General features: G+C 43.3%; 1 protein-coding gene across 1 annotated transcript in view; it reads right to left on the bottom strand.

The window, feature by feature from the left end:
• The window catches only part of FNBP1 (formin binding protein 1), a 2,646,599-nt gene that overhangs the window by 2,339,744 nt on the left and 283,723 nt on the right, over positions 1-23,132 (bottom strand). Inside the window, exon 3 of the mRNA XM_044058144.1 lies at positions 5,287-5,343. Within this exon, the coding sequence (XP_043914079.1) occupies positions 5,287-5,343 (57 nt within the window). The remainder of the gene's footprint in view (positions 1-5,286; positions 5,344-23,132) is intronic.

Raw genomic sequence — 23,132 nt, 5'->3', positions numbered from 1 at the left:
ACTTTTGGATTGCCAGTTTTACTGCCAGCATTTCTTTTAGGTTGATGTGCAGGTGAAGTTGGTCCTGCGTCCACAATCCTTGCACGCATTTGTCCAGCATGTGGGCCCCCCATCCTAGGTCTGAAGTGTCTGTTGTGATGGTCTGGTTTGCTTGACATCTGCGAAAGGGTAGACCTGGGTTTGACTGGCATGCTTGAGCCCACCACAGGAACTCCTGTTTTAAGCATGGAATTAGTGGAATTTCTGTTTCTAGGCTGTGCCTGTGTTGGGACCATAAATTCTTTAGGTACCACTGTAGTTTTCTCATATGTAGTCTGGCAAGTGGGACCAAGATTATGCATGATGCCATGAAGCCCAAGGCCTGCAGTACTTTTCTTGCTGTTAACTTGTTCTGTTTTGTTAGAGCCAAGAAGTAAAGAGGGAGTTCTTTTTGTTTTTCTGCAGTTAGGAATGCCATTTGTCTTACTGTGTCCAATTCAGCCCAAGAATGTCCTTGTTTGGGATGGTATCAGCCTTGATTTTTGTAAATTGACTGTGTATCCCAGTGCTTGTAGCAAGTAAATGACCCTTTGTAAATCTGTTGTCAGCTTGCTTTTGTTGTCCCCTTGTAGCAGGCAGTCGTCCAGGTATGGGTAAATCTGAATTCCCTGTAGTCTGCAGTGGGCGATTACTGATGCCAGGCATTTTGTGAATACTCTGGGCAGTAGATAAGCCAAAGGGCAATGCTGAGAATTGATAATGCTCTGATCCTGCAAGAAATCTGAGGTATCTTCTGCAGATTGGTCGAATGGGGACGTGCAGGTATGCCTCCTTGAGATCTAGAGTTACCAGCCAACACTCCTTGCCCAGCATGGGAAGAAGTTGCTGTAGGGTCAGCATTTTGAATTTTGGGACAATGATGTATGTATTTAAGGTGGACAGGTCGAGAATAGGTCTCCAACTTTTCTCCTTTCTTGGAACTAGGAATAGTCTGGAGTAGAATCCCTTTCCTTGTTCTGTTGTTGGCACTCTTTCCACAGCTCTCATGTTTGCTAATTGCATTATCTGTTGTAGAGCCTCTGTTTTTTGATTTGGAGGTAGGTTTGGCATTCCTCTTTTGACTGGTAAAGTGTGGAAGTGGAACCGGTAACCTTGATCTATGGTTTGTAAAATCCACTTGTCTTTTGTGATATAGTGCCAGTTCTTCGAAAATAAGCTTAATTTGCCGCCTAATGGAGCTGCTATTTGTTCCCTGGTAGGCGGATTTAGAGTTAAGTCACTGTGGTTGTGTTGTTGTAGTGGCAGTGGTTGTGTCTGTGCCTCTGTTGTTACCTTGCCACTGTCGTCCTCTGTAGGCACCTCCTCTGGATTGGTTTCTGCCTCTGGAACGCCTATTCCTGCCCCTTTGGGATCTTGTGGAGTCAGGAAAGGACCAATTTTTGGCAGGCCAGTTCCTGCTAAACCTTGGGGGTTGAACCTGCAAGAAATCTTTAACCATTTGAACAGATTTTGCCTTTTCTTCCATTTTCTTCATTACCTGCTGGGCAGGTGTACCAAACAAGCTGGTCTTATCCATAGGAGCATCTAATAACTTAGCTTTAACATGATCCATTAAGGCTTGTTCCTTTAGCCATGCATGTCTTCTTATCACTGTGCCAGTCATGGCTGATCTAAATGAAGCCTCCAGTGCATCATAGCCACATTTTAAGGAATGGTTACTAACCTGTTGTATGTTATTTACCATTTCTAATACATATTTCTTATCAATAGAGTCATCAGAGGATAGCTTTTTTGTTAACTGATCAAGCATAAACTCTTGGTATTGTATCATGTGAAACTGACAGTTTAAAGCTCTAGCTGAGAGAGTAGCTGAGGTGTAGACTTTTTTGCCCCATCTGTCTAATGACCTGGCTTCCCTTTCAGAAGGAATAGGGTTTTTAGCTGTGGTCGAGGCTACTGCCCTGGGACCCTGGGATATAGTTTCGGGGTCTGCAAGTGGGGCCTTGTAAAGGTGGTGATGAGTGTCTGGTACCCTGTAAAATCTGTCTGGTTTGGCAGGGGCTGGAGGTAAAGAATCTGGTGCAGAGCAGACATCATTGAAGGCATCGTCCACCACAGAGAGGACAGGAGGTATAGCTAAGGGCCTGTGCTGTGGAAGGTGCAGAAAGGTCCCAAGTCTTTTTCTGTCATCGGCTGAGGCAAGAAAGAGTCCCCAACGGGGTACTTAGCTTTAGAAGTCTTCGAAGTAGTATTCGGTAGAAGTAATCTCTGGATCCGACCGACCGGCACTTGCGAACAGCTTCTGCTTTGGGCGCCACGCGGCAAGAAAGACGGAGGAAAATGGCGTCGGCTGATGCCTTTATACCCGAAGACCAACAGAGATGACGTCGGGTGAAGTGCGACATCAGCCGAAGCCGGACCCGGACTTTGGAATCCGGCCGACTGAAGGGCTGCCTGACGACAGGACAACCCAGTTGTTATGACTGCAGATGCATCCATGAAGGACATCAGAATCATAGTCAAAATTATGAAGAATGTTTCTGTGAAGAGTTTAATGTACTTGGAAAAAAAAAGAAATCCTGAAAGGCCTTACACAATTCTTAGAGGACAATATCATTTAATCCCTGTCAAGCTCTGCAACAACTACTCTATTGCATTTCTACTAAATATCATAAATATTTATTGCACACACTTAATGGGCAGTACAGTACAACTACAAGCACAGAAGGAAAGAAGAGAAGTAAACATCACAATCTGTGTTAGGTGGGATGAAACCCCAAAAGAAGGAAAACCATTACCTAAAATGAAGAAACTGTCTCAAAGCTGTAGAGAAAAAGGAAAGGAGAAGAAAATACCTCATACTTACTGTTTTTTGCTTTGTGTGTTGACTAGGTAAGCAAACTGGTCCATGGACACTTTTCAGCCACTAACCAGGTGCAATTGCACAATTTGTTACATAGACAATTAAATAACTAATTACACAGATAACTTCGAAATTATAAACTAAATATTTTCTAAAATATCTCAAACTACTATATAAATAATTTTGAAATGATTGTGATAAAATTAGTTACATTTCATAATAACAAAGGTTATTTATATATATATATATATATATATATATATATATATATCTATATCTATATATATATATCTATATATATATATATATATATATATATATATAGAAGAAAGAGCTATATGGCAAAAGTACTGCCTTACAGACGTGCAGAGATTAAATGCTTCATGCAATGTGTGTTGCTAACACTTCACAGGAATAAAAAAATTTACATACTTGTTCATGGCACGTTTCTATGTGCACTAACAACTCATAAGAGCAATACAAATGCATATACGTGTTCATGACATGTTTCTGTGCAGAAGTGTAGCTAGGGAGGACCTAAGGGAGTAGCTATCCCGAGCTAAAGACGGTAGGAGATGTATGTGACTGGGAGATGCTGATCAGTCTGCAGTGCACTACCAGCATTCAAAAATTAATGCAAACAATGCATTTACAGTCAGAACTTAAATGCTTTAGTGCTTTGTGTGTGGTATAAAATGTTTCAAGTGGTTTGCTACATTTGTTACAAGAAATTCCTTTTTTTAACTTATTCCGCAACTAACTGGATCAGGGTGAACAGACCTTGCAGACCTTTCTCCAGATGAAGCAGAAGATATGGGAAAGGTCCCATTTTTTTTGTTCCACAGCTAAGAATTGAGGGGCACCAGATCAGAAAATGGTACTGGGTGCAAGATGAGCAAACTACAATTGTGTTTCTATGTACACAGTTATTAATAGATTTGTTATAATGCACACAGTAGGGTAAAACAGTTACAGTACAGGACCATCTTGAAATTTTAGAGGTGGCTGGATACTGTTTGGTAGTTTCTGAAGTAAGAGTTGGGGTAGAAGCAGAGATGAGTGAAAGTGCGGCACTTGTAAAGCTGAGGAGAGGGACAGCATAACTTTTGTTGGGAGGAAAAGATAGAGGTGAGTGGCTTTGCTTGTCCTAAACATTTCCTAGATACCCAATAGAGTAAATTGATTTAGAGGCCAAGTATAATTTCCTATTAGTAATTACATATTTACAAAGATTGACCAATCATGTCAGAAGTTCCAGATTTATTAAATGCATTGCAGTTCATTCAAAAACACACCAAAGAAGTACAGTAAAAGGCAGCCTGGGTCCATTTCTTCATAGTGAGGCTGAGCACAACAAAAAAGAGCTAGATTAAAAAAAAAAAAAAAAAAACAAGAACTACAGAGTGAGGCAGGCGTGCTGTATTACAGGAATATCAGGGTAACTGGCACTCTGAGACAGCTTTCTCTGCTAAAAAGTCCCAGTGCCTATGACATAAGTCATAAAAGTTACCAAAGGATGCTCTCATTTTAGCAGGTGTTATTCTTCCATTTAAAACAATGTACTTTTTAGTTTTACCATCTAAAAATTAAATCTAGACAACATAAATAATTGTGCACAGAAAATGCAAGTAAGTGACTAACAGGCTTGTTGTTGTTAAAAGAATTTAAGATGGAGTCCATTAACAATTCTTTTTTATGGAGACATGCCAACTAATACAAGAGGATCAGTAGTACAACACATGATTTCTTACAAGGAAAGGATGTATTTTTGAGTGCTTTGAAAAACCAGGTCATTTGAAAGACTGATAACATTAAATAGAACCCATCTGTTAACCTGCTGCAAGAATCCACCAAAAATTAAAAACGTGAATTACTTCTACAACAAAAATAATTTAAGAGAAGCCATGAAAAACTAGTTAAGTTAAATCGTGAAAAACATTTCTTTCGGAAAACAAAAGGGGAATACAACTGATGATGAGTGGGCACCATGCAAGTTTATCATGCAAAAGCCAGAGACGAAACGCGGAGATGGGATAAAAGGATTGTTAGTGCTCTACAACTAAACAGTGCTAGCCATAAGGAAAAAAAATATTTATGAGATTCTTTCTGCATTTCCATATTTACTCCAGCACACAGACTTTAACAAAATACAGTACCCTCAGGCACATATGCATTAGTCATGGCATATACTTTCTGATATCATGTGAAATTGTATTTTTTTTAACAAATCAGAAGGAAAAAAATATATATATATATATATATATATATATATATATATATATATATATATATATATATACACCCATCTAAAAATACACATCTGCCAAGTTATTGGGGGTAGAATGGAAGCATTGCCTATAATTCTCCAAACAACAGAAGCCTGCATTCTTAGGAGTAGCATTTTTCATGATTACAGATGACATATTTTCAGCGTATTTACTTACTTCTGATCCTCTTCTTCTTTCGAATTCTTTTTGGGTTGATACTTTTTTGAAAGATTCCTAAAAGAAAAGAAAAAAATTTGTAGCTTTTCTTTGGATGAATTACATCTTATATTAATTAGCTCATTATTACAACCATATTTACATTAAGAATAAAAATGGTTCCAATTGTAAACAAGCAGAAATTAAAATATATATGTGAATAACATTTGTCCTTGTTTGAGTATCTACAGGTTTTGTGGATTTTGGCAGCAAAGTGCATGCATGATTAGACACAGATATACTGCAAACAGTTAGACTTATGTGCAGTAATTCCCAGAATATGTCTTCTTCCAGGGATGCTAGAAAACCCATTAGTCCCCTTGTGCTCAAAGGGCCATGACAAGTATTGCCAGAAATTCAGTTAGATGTTGCAGTTTCTGGATGGCGCATCTGCTGGAACACAGAACATTCAGGATCTTAGCTCAATGAAAAAAAAAAGAAAAATAATCTTGCCTTCTACACTGCTGCTAAGACACAAATGGTAGAACCAGATGATGTATGGGTGTTTATAATAACAAGTGAAGCTGATGAAACTGCTAAAGACGATAATGCTCTAAGTTAAGGTAAAGATAAATATGGATAAAGACTATTGGGAGTGCAGTACATGGAATAAAATTCAGAAAGGAAAAATATTTCTACATTAAAGGGATGGTTCCCTCTTCCTAACTACCAGCTAAGTATGAAGCTTCAGACACTTTGGATTTGTGAGGGATTGATGTCTGTTAGTATATGCCACACTTATAGAGGAGAGGAAGCAACATCCTCTGATCATAGAGCATAGGTTCATAGGTTTATACTAGGCTAACTGCCCTAGGGCATTTATAAGCCTAGCCCAAAGTTATGTGGTTTACGCCGCCCCTTATGTTAGAAATACTGTGCCCATTAGTTTGTTTTGCCTCTGTCCAGTAGTGACACAGAGATGATTCCCGGGGTAAACCTACGATCTCCCATCCACCGGTCAAGATTTCTCTTGAACAGAGCCAGCGAGGTGCTCTGCCTCACATGGACCGGGATTTTATTCCACAGCATGGGGAGTCTTTGGGTGATGAATCTATCCCTCCAGCACGCCCTATTTATATCCATGCTAAGGTTTAAGTCTCTTGCTCTAGTGGTTTTGGTGGATTTGTTTTTTTTTTGAGGTGGAGCATGTCCATTAATTCTGGGTTGGTCATGGCCTTGTATGTCAGGCACAGGTCACCTCTGAGCAGACGGTATGCAACTGAATAGAGTTGGAGTTTCTTCAGTCTGGCAGCATATGACAGGTTTTGGAGTCCCTTTATCCTTTTGGTGAGGAACTTTTGGGGTCTCTCCAATTGCTGCAGGTGTCGGGTGAGATACATCCCGAATGGGGCATTGTACTCTATCATTGGTCTGATAAGTGAAGAGTACAGGGGAACAATGACCTCACTTGATCTGGATGTGAATCCCTTCATGATCAGGTGGGCAATGTAGAAGGTCTTTCGAACCACTTTAGCAACGTGAGTGTCAAACGAGAGGCCACTGTCAACCTGGGTCCCCAGGTCCCTGATAACCTCTTCTGTGCTTAGTGGGTTGCCACCTATATGGTAGCTTGGGGTTACTTTGTTTTTCCCGAAGGCTATGACTATACACTTTTTTGAGTTTAACTTCAGGCCATGGCTCTGGCACCAGCTATCAGTTTCCGTGAGACCCCTCTGAAGGATGTCTGCGTCCGATGTACTATCCACTATGGCACCCAGTTTGCAGTCATCCGCAAACTTTGTCAGCCATAGTCCTCCTATGTTTGCCTGTACTTCTGAGAAGTAGATGCCGAACAATAGGGGCCAAGGACTGAGACCCTGTGGGACTCCACTTGTAACCGGCTTGGAGTCTGACATGGCTCCAGCAACTCTAACCCTGTGGGTTCTGTCCTTTAGCCAGTTTGCAACCCATCTTGTGACATATGGGTTTACATTTAAGCTGGTAAGTTTCTCTATAATACCCGAGTGGGGTATTGTGTCGAAAGCTTTGCAAGGTCAAGGTAGGCTGTATGGACTGCCTTTCCCTCATCAATGGCCTTGGTGACTGTTTCGAAGAAGTCGACCAAGTTCAAAAGGCAAGATCTACCCTTGAGAAAGCCAAACTGGGTTGGGTCCAAGGTCTGCAAGTCCCCTATGTCCTTGTTTATGAGTTCCATTATGATCCTCTCCATAGCTTTGCAGACCAGGCTTGTTAAGCTTATGGGGCGGTAATTACCAGGGTCCGTAGAGGCACCGCCTTTGTGGAGTGGGACCACAGTTGCCGTACGCCACTCCTTGGGCACATATCCTGTGGTGAGGCTAAGATTAAACAGCTGCCTTATGTGCGGGTTTAGTTCTTCATTAAGTTCATGTAGCACACAGCCGGGGACCCCATCCGGTCCCATTGATGCTGTGTTTTTAGCTTTAGAGAGAGCAGCTTTCACCTGCGCATCTGAGATGTCTGGGAGGCTACACTCAGTTGGGATAGTTATCTCTCCTTTTGGGGGGGAGCTTCCACCCAGGTTTCTGACATAGCTGAAGAAGGCCTTATGATTGTCTTTTGAATCGATTGCAATTTTTCTCTCAAAGTTGGCCTTGGATGATTTTATGAGGGATCGTAGTTTCTTGCTAGTGCTGATCAAAGATGCCTTCCCTTTTTGGGATTTTGTTCTATCATGTAATAGCTTTCTCCTCTTATTGTAAAGTTTGTTTATGGCTGGGGTCCACAAGACTGGACGTTTGCCCTTGGTGGAAAGAGTCTTGGTTTTATTTGGGATTGCCTGATCCATGCAGTCCTGAAGGTGTTCATAGATGCATTTGTAAGGGCTTCCGCAGCTTGGGTTGTGGTTTCCATTGGCTCGGGGGCCTTGAAGGATACCACACCTGTCTTGAGTAGTGTGAAGTTTGCTTTAGAGAAGTTCTTCACTGTGGTCTTTTTCGTTTGGGGTGGGGGCGGGATTTGGATTTCTAGTGAGATTAGTTTATGATCTGATCTCACCAATGAGGGATATACTTCCGGTGTGGAGCATTTTGTCCCCATGTTCGTGATGATGAGATCTAGTATATTTTCTCCTCTTGTGGGGACGGTGACTAGTTGTTCCATGGCATTTGAATTTATGAACTCCAGGAACCTTTGGGCTAGAAAGTTTGGGTTTGAGTAATGTTCCCAGTCTATATTCGGGTAGTTGAAGTCACCCAATATGATGGTGTTTGGTGATACATTTATACCCTCCAGTGTCTTCAGGAAGGCTGTGTGGGTTTCCTGAGTTTGAGAGGGTGGCCTGTAGCATGCTACAAATTGTAGAGCAGTTTTGCCTATGGTTAATTGCACCTGGATGGTTTCCGATGCTTCGTGCGTAGCCACCAGCCTGGAGGTGTGGGTATCCTTGATGAATATGGATACACCCCCTCCTTTTGTGGTGTGGTCTGGGTTTTGGGGCCGGAACGCATGATATGAGATGAAACCTGATAGTGCCGGGGTGCTCTCAGGAGCCTTGAACCAGGTTTCAGTCACAGCACAGACATCAATGTTCTCCATACTGAGAAGGGCCTCGAGTGCGTGCATTTTGAGATTTAGACTTCTGGCATTGAGCAGCATTACCCTTAGTTTCTTCACATTTTTGTTTTCTAGGGTGGTAGGTTTAGAATATGAGCCTTGCCTAAAAAAGGCACTATGGGGGTGGCAAGAGCCTTAGCCAATATCCGGAATCCCAGGGGTGACAGGTGCAAGCCGTCCCTTGCGAAGCAGCGTGGCTTGTCGAGCATGTCATCCCAGGCAGACAGGCACTGGATCCCCTTTGAATGACACCAGAAATTAAGTCAATTGTTAAAGCTGATCATCTTGTCACTATATTGTGGCATCATTCTTGGTGAAGGAAGGATACTGCTCAGGGTCAGGGTCATACCTGCCTGGGCTACATAATCAGAGAGCTCCTCTATGTCTCTTTTCATGTAGTCCAGGGAGGTACGTCTCAGGTCGTTCACACCAGCATGGACAATGACTGTGTCATACTTGTACTTGCCGTGGAGTGACCTGAGTGCTTGTGTTATGTGGTGGATTCTAGCGCCCGATAGGCAGCTTACAGTGACCCTCTCCTTGTTCAGCCTGGTGAGTGGGACGTCAGTGTGTCTGACTATGGAGTCACCTATGACAAGTATGTTTGGTGTTGTATTTGGCCTTAAGGGCAGTGACTGCTTTGCACACTGATTTTGTTGTTTATGTGTTGTTTGTGTGGTGTACTGAGTTTGCAGTTGCTTGGGTGTCTGCTTTGGAGGCCTCTGCTGTTTAGGTAAATTTTTACTCAGAGCCTCCGAGTATGTCTTTGTGTGTTTATGTGTTTGATTCAGTGGTGTGGTTGAGTTATGTGAGACTGGTATTGTGGTGTGTGTAGTTGCCTTCTCCTCCTGCCTGGTCTTGCCAGTCCTGAGTTGAGAGAGCTCAGCCTCCAGTCTGGCTAAATAGCTGCATCTCTCACAAGTGTTAGTGTTATGTGGGAGGAGGAGAGGGTTGTCCGTGTACATGAGGCAATTGTAACATTGTCTCAGAATTCCCAGATTCACCAACTGGGCAGGAGAGGACGCCAGCATCTGACCCTTCGACATGCTAGAAAGAATTATGAGTTGGTATGAGACAGAAAAGTAGTGGGCTTAGCAGGGAAGTGGGCACTCCTGGGGGTTTTGCTAGTGAGAGATTTGTATAATATAGGAGTGCTTGACCTGCAAAGAGAATGCTTATAAGACAAGGGATATGCTTATAAGACAAGTGCTGAGCTTTTTGAGAAGAAAAAACTATTTGGAACAAGTGCTGCACTTTTTAGTGAAGGTGTAAACTGTTTAGGTTCCTAACAGAGCAGTTCTAAGGGAAAAATTGAAGCACAGACTTTCTGGAGCCAGAAAGAGTTTAACCTTGTTTAACCGGCGCTGCCCGATGCTGCTCTAGTGGCAACTCCGCACTAAAGCGTGCTTGATAGCAGGGGCTGGAAAGAAGCAGGAATAGACCCAAAACGGACAATAAAACTACAGTTTCAAGTCAGTAACCACCTCTACGGGGCAGGAAGCTGCTCAATGTTATTCACTGCCACTGATCAACAGAGAGACCCTCCTTCAGCCCAAGCAAAAATGGCCTCACAGAAACTTTCAAACAGTTCAGGAACAGCAAGCCTGTAACTGAACTTTTTTAACTCTCAGAAAAGTGGGAAAAAGCAAGATTTTTTTTGTTTTGTTTTTTACAGAGATAGCAGAGGTTCACAAGTAATATCAAGGTATAACAGTGCAGTAAATGACCCCACACAAGAGTGCTAGGTCAAGGACAGAAAATATGCAAGTTTTAAGAAAAAAACGATTTAAAATTAAGTGCAAACAGGAAATTCAGCAAACAGCTTTTGGTTGTGCTCTAAATACAGCTACTAATACAGAAATCAAGTTTAACAAGCCAGAAAATGCTCACGCTAGGCAGCTGTGCAGAAAAACTTAGCAAATAAACAGAGAAAAAATACTTAAAATCTCAAAAGTGGCTCCCTTCTTCTCTCAGCGTTTTTTCCTCTTGGAGGGTGCTTCACCAACAGCCAACAAGCCTGAAAAGACGCCCAAACCACGAGGCAACTAGGTTTTAAGAGAGGAAGATGAAGGAGTTTTGGAAATGACCCCTAGTGGCCAATAAAACTACAGTTTCAAGTCAGTAACCACCTCTACGGGGGCAGGGAAGCTGCTCAATGTTATTCACTGCCACTGATCAACAGAGAGACCCTCCTTCAGCCCAAGCAAAAATGGCCTCACAGAAACTTTCAAACAGTTCAGGAACAGCAAGCCTGTAACTGAACTTTTTTAACTCTCAGAAAAGTGGGAAAAAGCAAGATTTTTGTTTTTTACAGAGATAGCAGAGGTTCACAAGTAATATCAAGTTATAACAGTGCAGTAAATGACCCCACACAAGAGTGCTAGGTCAAGGACAGAAAATATGCAAGTTTTAAGAAAAAAAAAAAGATTTAAAATTAAGTGCAAACAGGAAATTCAGCAAACAGCTGACTAGGCCACATCAGCATAACTATATACTGACTAGGCCACATCAGCAAAAATAGAAGTTATGTCCTTACCATAACGTTCCATGTGGAGTGTTCATCTCGCCTTTGTTCTTACACATGGGTTCGGAGCCGATCCTCGGCTCCGTGTCGGCCGCTTGCAAGCTCTGCATCGAGAAGAAGCTTGAGACAACCTAATACCCACAATCCCCCTCTGCCTTTACCTCAGATCTAGTTTGCAAGCAAACCAGCAGTCAGAGAGAGAACACATTCATGCCAAAACTCACATAGACACAAAAATACTTCTATCCATATATATATATATATATATATATATATATATATATATATATATATATATACATGTATCATATATACAACAACTGCAATGCAGAAGCAGAATAACCCAGACCAGGCACCAAAAAGAACATTCCTCCTGAGGGTGGGAGGGTGGGAATGTAAGAACAAAGGCGAGATGAACACTCCACATGGAACGTTATGGTAAGGACATAATTTCTATATGCTAGAGTGTTCGATCTCGCCGTTTGTTCTTACACATGGGTAGCGTCCCTAGCTCCATGTTCCTGAGGAACTCACGGGAGGACGTTCTTGAGCACAGTGGAACCAAAGGTTGCCCTGTCCCTAGAAACCTTGTCTACCTTGTAATGAGAAATGAATGTATGTGGTTTAGACCAAGTAGCAGCCGCACAAATAGCGTCTAATGGTAGGCGAGCTGCATGAGCCAGGGATGTAGACACTGATCTTGTAGAATGTCCTTTGGGTTTGACAGATAAAGCTTGATTTGAAGAATCATAAACATAAATAATACAATCAGTTAACCATTTAGAAAGAGTTCTTTTAGTAACTGCTACACCTTTCCCGCTATCAGCAAAGGCTACAAAAAGTTGATCAGATTTTCTGTGATCTTTTGTTCTATCCAAGTAAAATCTAAGTTGTCTGTGGACATCCAACTTGTGTAACATATACTCCATTTTATTGGAGTGATTCTTGAAAAAGGTGGGTAATTCAATGGACTGATTAATATTATTAATAGAGCAAACTTTGGGAAGAAAGGATGAATTAGTGCGAAGAGATACTCTGTCAGAGTGAAAGATTAAATAAGGGTGTTTAACAGAGAGAGCCTGAAGCTCAGATACTCGCCTAGCGGATGTAATGGCTACCAAGAAGAGGGTCTTCCACGACAAATACTTCAATGGACAAGAGGAGGCTGGTTCAAATGGGGGTAACATCAATTTAGATAATAAGAGGTTTAGACTCCAAGGGGATGTCGGAGATCTAACTGGTGGTCTAATATGAAAAGACCCTTTTAAAAAAGCCTTACAAAGCCTGTGGGCTATAACAGGAGCCCCACATTCTTCCACATGAAAGTTGGAGATGGCAGCCAATTGCACTCTTAAAGTGGCAGGAGAAGCACCTTGGTGGAACAATTCTGTTAAAAACTCCAAGATTTTGTTTAAAGGAGCTATGACAGGGTCCAATTGCTGTGTATTTGCCCAGAACACAAAGCGCTTCCATTTACTAGTGTAGGTCTTAGTAGTGGAAGCTTTATGAGAAGCCACTAGTATATTCTGAACTGCAGGTGAAAGAAGATCAGACCTGGCTAAGTAGGGAATCGGAGCAGCCAAGCTGCTAGATGGAGGGACAAGAGCGAGGGGTGGGGAGCCCCTGACGAGTGAGTCAGTAGATCTGGCTCTGGGTCCAGGATCCAGGGTCCCCGAATACAGTGTGTCAGAAGAAAGGGGAACCAAATTTGACGAGGCCAGAATGGGGCAATGAGGATGATCGTCCTTTGCAGGTTGTTGGCTTTCTGCAGAAACTTGGCAATCAGGGGAAAAGGTGGAAAAGCATACAGGAGGCCCGGGGGCCAATCGTGAACTAGTGTGTTCCTGGGGACTTCCCCTGGAGGGGGTAATAGGGCAAAATAGCTCCTGCATTTGGCGTTCATTGGAGACGCAAACAGATCGCAGGAAGGCTGGCCCCACTTGCGAAAGATCTTCTTCGCAACTGACTGTTTTAGGGACCACTCGTGCGGCAACAGAATTGCTTTGCTCAGCCTGTCGGCTATGACGTTGGATGACCCCGGGATGTGCGTTGCTATTAGAAAGCGACCGGTGGACTCCGCCCATTGCCAAATTCTCATGGCCTCTCTGCATAGCTGATAGGACTTGGTTCCCCCCTGTTTGTTTATGTACCAGACTACAGACATGTTGTCCGTCTGAACTGCAATAGTCCCTAGAGGAAGAAGGGGAGCAAAGTGCTGCAACGCTAGAAACACTGCCCTCAACTCCAGAACATTGATGTGCAGATTGTACTCTAAATTGGTCCATTCGCCTTGGACTGTCTGTCCCTGAAAGATGCCCCCCCACCCTATCAGGGAAGCGTCCGTGGTCACCGTAGCTGTCGTGGGTAGCACAAATGGTCTTCCTCTGGAAAGGTTGCAAGTCTGAAGCCACCAGACTAGGTGCGACTTGCATGTGTTTGTGATCAGGATTTCGTGTGTCAGAGGTAGATGTTGGAAAGACCATTGTGCAAACAGTAGCCATTGTAGAACTCTCATGTGCAGTCTTCCCAATGGTATCGCAATGAGAGAAGCTGCCATGAGGCCCAAAACCTTTAGTACCAGTTTTGCTGGGGATTTTCTGGATGACAGAAGAAGAGATATGTGTGTTTGAAGTGAAACTATCCTTTCTGGAGGAAGCCTTAGAATTAACTGATGCGTATCTAATTCCGCTCCTATGAATAAGATACGCTGTGATGGCTGTAGTAAGGATTTTTCGAAATTTACGGAAATTCCGAGGTGAACACAAAGTTGTAGGGTGTAATCTCTGGCCTTTATCAGTTGACGCCGGGTGGTGGCAGAAAGGAGCCAGTCGTCCAGATACGGAAACACCTGGAATCCTAGGCGTCTCAGATGAGACGCTACCACTGCCATGCATTTGGTGAAAACCCTGGGGGCTGAGGTCAGACCAAAGGGCAGGGCTCGAAACTGATAGTGACTGGCTCCCAGCCGGAAGCGCAAATGATTTCTGGACGCCCTGGCCATTTTGATGTGGTAGTATGCGTCCTTCAGATCTATTGAGCACATCCAGTCGTCCTTCTGTAAGAATGGAAGGATCGATTGAAGCGTGACCATTCGGAACTTTTCTTTCTTGACAAAGGTGTTGAGGTTGCTTAGGTCCAGAATCGGCCTCCAGTCCTCTGTCTTCTTTGGAACTAAAAAGAACCTTGAGTAAGTTCCGAATCCTATTTGGTCCGCTGGGACTGGTTGGATGACTCTTTTTCTAGCAGCTTTGAAATTTCTATAGCTGCTGGATCTCGCAGATGGGGCGCACATCTGGGAGTCTTGTCTTTGGAATGGGGTGGATAGGAATGGTATTCTGTAACCTCTGGTAACAACGCTTTTACCCAGTTGTCTGTAGTAATGTTTTGCCAGGCCTGAGGGTATAAAGCTAGCGACCCCGACTGCCTCCAGAGCAGGACAGTCGGGCCTCCTCTCAGGAGTGCTGGAAAGGTTTTCCAGGGGTGTATCCCTGTCACCTTGGTTTTGGGACCCCTCTGCCGCCAGGGCGTCTTCCACCTCTGCCCCTCCTCTGCCTCTAGAGGGGCATCACCCTGCGTGCCTGGGAAAGACCCTTGGGGTTTTCGAAACCACATTTTCCCACCGCGTTGCCCTTTGGGGTATGGTCTGGATGGGGTGGAAAAACGGACTCCAACAGCAGACAGAGTCTTTCCCTCCTGTTCACACCGGGTAAGGGTCTCCTTTACTTTTGGGCCAAAGAGAGTGGCACCATCAAATGGGGCATTAGTAAAGGAAGACTTGAAGGCTTCCGCAAATGAACATAAGCACATCCAGGATTGTCTTCGAAGAGCAATCGCTGAAGCTGCTGCCCTACTCGATCCTTCGGCTGCGTATGAGATCAGCCTCATGGATGAGTTAACAATGGATGTAAGGGTATTGAGATGTACTGTAACTTTCTCTGAAACAGCAGCATCTGTAGTACCCTGGAGGGTATCTCCCAACTCTTTGATTAGATCCCTCTGTAGACGTGTAAAGTGGGTCAAATAGTTCAGGGATCACATAGAAAAAGCCGCTGAACTAAAAATGCGCTTCCCGTACCTGTCCATAGTCCTAGAATCTTTATTAGGTGGATGGACATATGAGGAAGATTCCGACATCTCCTTTTTCGTGGCCGCTGCCACCACCATAGCGTCCACTGGAACTCCTTTTGTTAAATAAGCCTTGTCCTGGGGTGCAGTAATGTATTTATTAGGCTTCCTAGGGACTGGCTCCACCGTGTCAGGAGCCTCCCACGCCCTTCGAGCAATCAGCTCCATTAATTCATCGAAGGGCGGAGTGACCCAGGAGGAGGAAGGGCGAGCACCAAATGCCTTCAGCAAGACTGACTCATCCTCAGAAGGGGGGAGGGACTGCCAGTCACCTCTCTGCTTTAGGATCTCCAAGATGTCAGAGAAAGAGACATCTTCTGAAGGTGACTTTGGGGACCCTTCTGACTCATCCAAGTCAGTATCGGATGTCAAAGATTCTTGTGGAGAATCTAAGTGTCTCCTCTTACACAATCTTTTCCTAGGGACTTCTTCGAGGGAGCATTCAAGAAGCCTCCGAGGAAGAGGGGCACCCTCCAGGGGTGGCTGAGAGACCGGTGCTCAACGCTTGGATGTGACCGTTGGTGCAGAGGAGGATAACGGTCCTTTATGGGGAGGAGAGGCTGCTTCTACTGATGTGGTTGTCTGGGTAGACAACACCTTCCTCATGAGATCGAAGGCCCCCGGGTCCCGAGTCGAGGTATCTCCCGGTTCCGAAGAAATGGGAAGAATCCCCGAAACAGGCACCGAAGGTATCGACCCCGAGGACGGAGCCGAGTCGATCCGAGCCGAGGCCCCGAGAGGGAGAGTCAGAACCGAAACATCGGTTCGACTCTCGGTCCCTGAACCAAGGATGGATCTTCGGCTCCGAGACTCCGGTACCGGATCCGACGGAGTCGAGGTGAACGGAGCCGACCGAGAAAAGGACGGTTCTGGCACTGAGGGCTCCACAATCAGTAGATCAGCCTCTTCCGGCTCCAAAGACTGGACAGGTCTCGGAGGAGGAACAGATGGAGATAATGGAAGGCCTTCAAGTTTCGACACCAATTGGGTGGAAACCGAGATAAGTTTGGATAAGGCCGTATTCTCCAGTAATTTCTGCACCACGCGGTCAACATCGGTGTCGGAGAGGGGCCTGGAAGAACGGGTCGAAGGAATCGAAGACGGAGCCGACCTCAACAGTGTCGGGGGAGGGAGCTCCATCACCGGTTCCAAGACTCGAGGCTCGGAAACTGACAACAGTTGAACACTCGGCCCTGAAGTCTGTGGAACCGGTGATCCAACTTTAGCTGAAGAGCTCGGAGCCGATGACTTGGGCTCCGACGTCTTCGATTCCTTCGAGGATTTGGATGCCTGGTCTGAAGCATCCAGAGCCTCTTGAAAGGTAGGTTTTAACAAACCTCTATCCATGAGTTTCCTGCGCCTATCTGTCATGACCCTCCCACTGAAAGAATGACAAATAGAGCAGTCTTCTTGCAGATGGAGAGGGCCAAGACAGTAGACGCAGGAACTATGATTGTCAGTAACTGACATCTTTTGCCCATATTGGCAACGCTTAAAACCCGATTTAGCCTTTTCAGACATCTCACTCTAAATAACTGAAAAGTCAAGTCCAGTAAAGAAGTCAAGTCCGGTGAAATTGTCGAATCCAGTAAGGTAGTCAATCCGGTAGTCAAATCCAAGTAAGGGGTGGTAGGCCCCGAGGAGAACTCTAATAAGTTTCAAATAAACTTAACGGAACCGAGAATCCCTCAACCTTACCACACACACATACACTATGTCACTAACAAACTTTTATAATGAAATCACTAAGAAAAATACAAGAATAAATTCTTAATCTTATCTTAGGTGCTTGAGCTCGACCCAGTGATGCGAACGCTGCAGCGGCAAACTAGATCTGAGGTAAAGGCAGAGGGGGATTGTGGGTATTAGGTTGTCTCGAGCTTCTTCTCGATGCAGAGCTTGCAAGCGTCCGACACGGAGCCGAGGATCGGCTCCGAACCCATGTGTAAGAACAAACGGCGAGATCGAACACTCTCACATCTATAACTTAACTAAGACTAGTGGATAAATGGGGCTCTGTTGTATGTTTCAAATGAAACTACCATCTTACTGGCAAAACAAGCTGATTGTCTCAAAACTGAACTTATTCTGGCTGCAATACTGTCTCCACTTTTACAATGGACACGCATCATGGCAGGAAAAGGCAAAATTGACAGTGCTGTTCCTGTCACCTAATCCAGTCCTCTTCATCATGTGATGCAAGCATTTCTGAAAGTTGTAGTGGACCTTTCTGCCAAGTTGTCTGCTGGCATATTCCATCCATCCTTCATCAATTTTTTAAGACATCCAGACTGAAATGGGTACCTTCTCATGTCCTTTCACCTCCCTTCCTTCATCTCTTCCTCTTGAGGTTGACTCATCCACTGCCCTCTTGATATTTATTCATTTGCTTGCTTGTTAATGAATGTATGTTTTTTTTTTTTTTTAGTAAGTGGACTGGGCCTTAATTGGTCCATTTCATGAACAAAGAAACAAAACTAAATTCAGTGACAGCTGTACTCATAGGGGACAGCCAAAATGAAACAGGAAATTAATTTATTGTTCTAACAGACACCAAGTGTAAGTAGTGCAAAATACACAGCTAGGAAAGTAAGAAAAACAAAATAAACTTCACATACAATCAGCAGCATATCAACTGCAATAAATCACCATTGCAAATCCAGTTAGATTTGAAGGTAAAATGGGATTTCAGACCAGAAACATTCCTGAACAAATACTGAAACCATAAAATAATGGAAGGAGATTCCAAATCTCATCTCCAAAGATGCTAAAAACTTTTCTGCTAATATCTGGTGCACGGTGAGGTAAAACAGTCACATGATGTGCTGAGTATACTCAAGAATGAATGCAAGGTTGTGTTAAACAGCATTTTGCCTGGGACGGAAAGAAGAGTGAATCACTATAAAAATAGAAGTAAAAAATACAAGTATATATGTACAGAACAATTATATATGTACAGAACTAGTCTTCAGGGTAACTGGAATGTATTCAGGTTTCTGAAGGATAAGCAGTACTTACCTTACATCTAGTCATATCTAATCATCTACTCATACTATCTGAACAATTTTGTACTCATTCGTGTAGTACATAAATGTAATGAAAACTGAAGTATAACCTAAATATTTTAGCAAATTTAAAACCCTGTAATACATTCCTGTCACCCAGGACTGGAGTTGCTGGTCAACAAAATAAATATTAAAAGTGATGAAAATGTGTGGACTCTTATGGATGTCGTATTTGGAAAGAATGCCAAGGCACTGAATAATGATAATAATTTGATAAATGGAAAATGTAAGACATTTAAACACCTAGGTTACGGCTCAAATGTGTTCAAATAGGTCTGAAAGGCAGACAGTGAGGCTTAATGGTTAGGAAAGAGAGAGACACAAAAGCATTCAAAAATGAGGAAAGCTAGAGCTAGAAATTGTTAAATCAGCAGTGAAGAATATAATGCTGGGCTTACTAAGTAAACATATCGTAACAGTAGATGTTCTAGTAGATCACTGTTGCAAAAGTCTGAGGTATATATCCTTGCCTAGGATATGACGAATGACCAGCTTTCAAAGCTTTATAGGTTCATAGTTATATACTACGTTAATGACCTCCAGGGTCTTTATAAGCCTAGCCTGTTCAAAGCATGGGGATCCTCTGAGACACACATCTGTCTTACTAACATGTCTTATTTATGTCACAAGTAAAATTTAAATCCATAGATCTAGTGGTTCTGATGCTTTTCATTTTAAGGATGTGCAAAAGATTCAACAGAGCTGGATCCGATGATGCCTTGTATGCCAGGCATAGCTCACTTCTCAGTAACCTGTAAGAGACATGATCACAGAGGCAGGGAGACAGGAGTACAGAGGTAGGAGTTAAAGGAAATCTGTATAGGACAATGTTTTATTTCCTGGATTCTCCTGACAAGGAATCTTTTTGGGCATTCCAACTGTTGCATATGTCTGGTCAGGTATATGCTGAAGAGGGCATTACACTCAATGATGGATCTGATAAGAGCCAAATAAAGTGACACTGTGACTCCCTTGGACCTGGATGCCATGCTCTTACAGTAATTAGCCAGGCTGACAGTTTTCCCAAAAGATACTACAATGCATTTCTTGGCATTGAGTTTTAGCCCATGACTTTGGCACCCGTCATTTGTCTGTTAGACTTTCTTGTAAGACATGTGTGTTATGAAGGGATCTATGATAGCTGCTAATTTGTAGTCATCCATTAACTTGGTCAGCCAAAGGCCCTTGACATTAGCCTTTACCCCTGAGAAGTAGATGCCAAATAACAGTGGTCCCAGCATGTAGTCCTGAAGCACCCCATTGGTGATTGGTCTCTTAGTGGAGGCGGCATCACTAATCCTGACTTCCTGGGTCCTGTCTTTGAGCTCTCTGGCAATCCAGTGAATTATGTAAAGGTTTATACCCTGTATGGTGAGAGTCTGTCAACTACACCTGAGAGGGATATTGTACTGAATGCTTTATCGTGGTCCAGGTAGGCGGTATGCACTGTTTCCCCTCATCCATTGCCTTGCTTACCTTCTTAAAGAAGTTCACCAGCTTTAGTATTAATTCTATTTAACATATGTTTACCGGGAAAGTCCGACTTGGAACCAGCCAATTTTCAGGGGAGGCCCGGGGAGAAATATTCCAGATGCATGTCTTTGTAATGTGGGAGGAAACCGGAGCACCCGGAGGAAACCCACACAAATGCAGGAAGGACATGCAGACTCCACACAGAAGGTACCCAGCCGAGAATCAAACCAGAGAACTGCTTGCTGTGAGGTGACAACGTTAACTGCTCCATCGCTGTGCCATCCAAGTAGCAGTAGGCATGACCTTCCTCTGATAAAGCCAAACTGGGCTGTGACCAGTGTCCAAAAGTTGCCTATGTCTTTGTTGATCATTTCCATGTTATTTGTTCCATGGCTCTGCATAACAGACTAGTCAGACTAACAGGTCTGTAGTTTCTGGGGTTGGCTGAGGCTACGGTTGAAAAGTGACTGAAGCGGTCCTGACAGGTCATATTTCAGGCTATTTAGAAAGTATACTGAGATATTGTTGGGGCTCACTTAGGCTGTGTCTCTGGCCTTAGCGAGTGCTGCCACAACCTGCTCTCAGTTAACAGCTGGGGGGTATGCTAGTAGGTTTTTCATGGGGGAGGCTGGGGGGAGTGTGGGGATGAAGTCTGAACTGAATCTGTTAGCCAGTAAACATGCTATGTCGCTCTGCTCAGTGAAGGTGGCACCAGTGACCACCATTTCGGCATACTAATGTGTCCTGCCTCTGAGGTTTTGTACATAGCTTTTGAAGGCCTTTTGGTTGTCTTTAGCCTGTGAGGTTATCTTAATCTTGCAATTGGACTTAATCAGTCCTCTTAGTTTCCTGTTTAGTTTAATTCGAGAGCTCCTATCATTATGAGAGTTGCTCTTCATGATTTTAGCGATGGCTTTTTTCCTTTTGCTATATAACCTACTATGGTTAAGATTCCACCAGTGTGGTTTGCTTTTAGAGTTTGTTTTGAGCTTACATCTAGTAGGTACATCAGCCTCTATGCAGCCAATGACTTGGCTGTATAGAGGCCGCTGTAGACAGCCAATTACAAGGTTAAACAGGGTCTCTATAAACAATTCCGCATAAGTTGCTGTGAACTCAGAGTTGGGGAAGGGCATTGAATTTTAATAAACTATCAATTAATAGGGTGTATGAGGCAGCATACGTTTCCCAGCTTACAGATGGGTAGTTGGTGTCTCCCATAATTAAGCAATTTGGTCTAATGGTGAGTGTCTCCTCCAGAATGTCTGTGTATGAGCTATGGGATTCCAAGGACACAGAGGATGACCTACAGCTTGCAAGGATATGGTACGGGACTTAGCCTATGGTGATCTGCATGTTGATAAATTCCAGGGCATCATCCTGTTTAACCAAAGTAGAGCTATGCATGTTGCTAATATAGATTAAAACCCTTCCACCTTTTGTCCCTGTCTTTGCAGCTGATGGTCTAAATACATATGTAGACAGCACTGAAGCCATCTACTGCCGGAGTACTTTCTGTACATATAAGCCATGTCTCTCTGTAATGGTACAGATGTCTATATTCTCCAAAGTGAGGACATCTTGTAGGTTGTGGAACTTGCTGTTTAGGGTCCTAACCCTCAGCAGAAACACCTTTGTTTCTTTGGGTTCTATTTACTATATTGGTAGGTTTGTCAACTTGGCATTGACTAAAAAAGGCTCTAAGGGGGTGGATAAAATTTGAGCCAATATTTGGAAGCCTAGGGGAGACAGGCATGGACCAACCACAAAGCAATGTGGCCTGTTAACCATGTCCTCCCAAGCTGACAAATACCGAATCCCCCTAGAGAGACACCAGAATATGTCAGTCATCTTTTGTTTGTACTATGGCATCATCCTTGGTGAAGGTAGAATGCTGCTCATTGTAAGACATATATCTGCCTGAGATACATATTCAGATAGGTCAACAGTGTCTCTTCATACAGCACAAGGAAATATGTCTCAGGTTAAGGTCCACATGGACTATGACAGAATCATACTGGTAATTGTGGTGTAGTGACTTGAGTGCATGTGTAATTTGGCGAATCCTGGCTCCAGATAAGCAACTAACCGTTATTTTCCCCTTGTTCTGTCTGGTGAGTGGGTTATCTGTGTATCGTGCAATGGAGTCCTCTATGACAAAAGTCATGTGTAATGTGTTGGCTTGCCTTATGGGCTTTGCTCTTGGAGTTTCATTGGGTGTAGCAGTATGAGTGGTATTTGGTGTTGCTTTTGGTGAGTTATCTAGACTCTCTTTCCTAACAAATCGTACCCTCACACATGGCACCATCAGATACTACTTACACTCGTGCTTAGTCAAACACTCTGCTTGTGCTGTGCTGATGAGGTCATAAGGCCGAAATATGCATATCCACAGCTAATGGGTTTTGGCTTTATTGGCCTTAAATTGTCCATTGAGATGTCTTAAAAGAAATAAGTTATGGGCGTTCAGAATCGCCATACAGGTGAAACACCTGATGTTCATAAGGGTCATTTGGATATATCCCATATACCTCTGATACCAGAGGTTTGAGAGGTCACTCACTGAAAGTTCTAGCTTGGCTGGAGTTTTCATTTAGTTTTTACTGTTTGGTTTTTCGGTGTGACCTTCTCACTCTGTTTTATTTTGATTCAGGAAAATATGTTTCAGTTAACTGTATTTTCAGTTAAATGGGTTTTTAGTTAATTGCTTTTCAGTCAATTTTTTTCAAACAAGTGCAGTTCAATCAAATGATAGTACACTGAAAAAACTCCTCAGTCACAAAAACCCCAAATTCTTCATGAATCTCAACATACTCAAACTATGTTGCTGTCCTCTGGAATAGCCTTCCATGTGCTCTCAAACATGATCAGAATCAAAATGCTTTCAAGATCCACTTAAAACACTTTCTCAGTACAAAGTGGCAATGTAAATGTTCTCCTACTGGCTAAAATATCTCCCTTCTTTCCCTCCCTCTTTTAATCTTCCTCTTCTCAACCTATACCCTCTACAATAATTTCTTCATCTCCAGCTTCACACTATACCTACCTTGTTTCTCTTCCTACCATGGGTTAATCCTGTGATACCT

The sequence above is a fragment of the Protopterus annectens genome, chromosome 16.part0, assembly GCF_019279795.1.
Source record: "Protopterus annectens isolate FY-2018-M chromosome 16.part0, PAN1.0, whole genome shotgun sequence".
NCBI classification, from domain to species: domain Eukaryota; kingdom Metazoa; phylum Chordata; order Ceratodontiformes; family Protopteridae; genus Protopterus; species Protopterus annectens.
The sequence above is the reverse complement of the archived record's forward strand: the minus strand, read 5'-3'. Positions and strand labels throughout refer to the sequence as shown.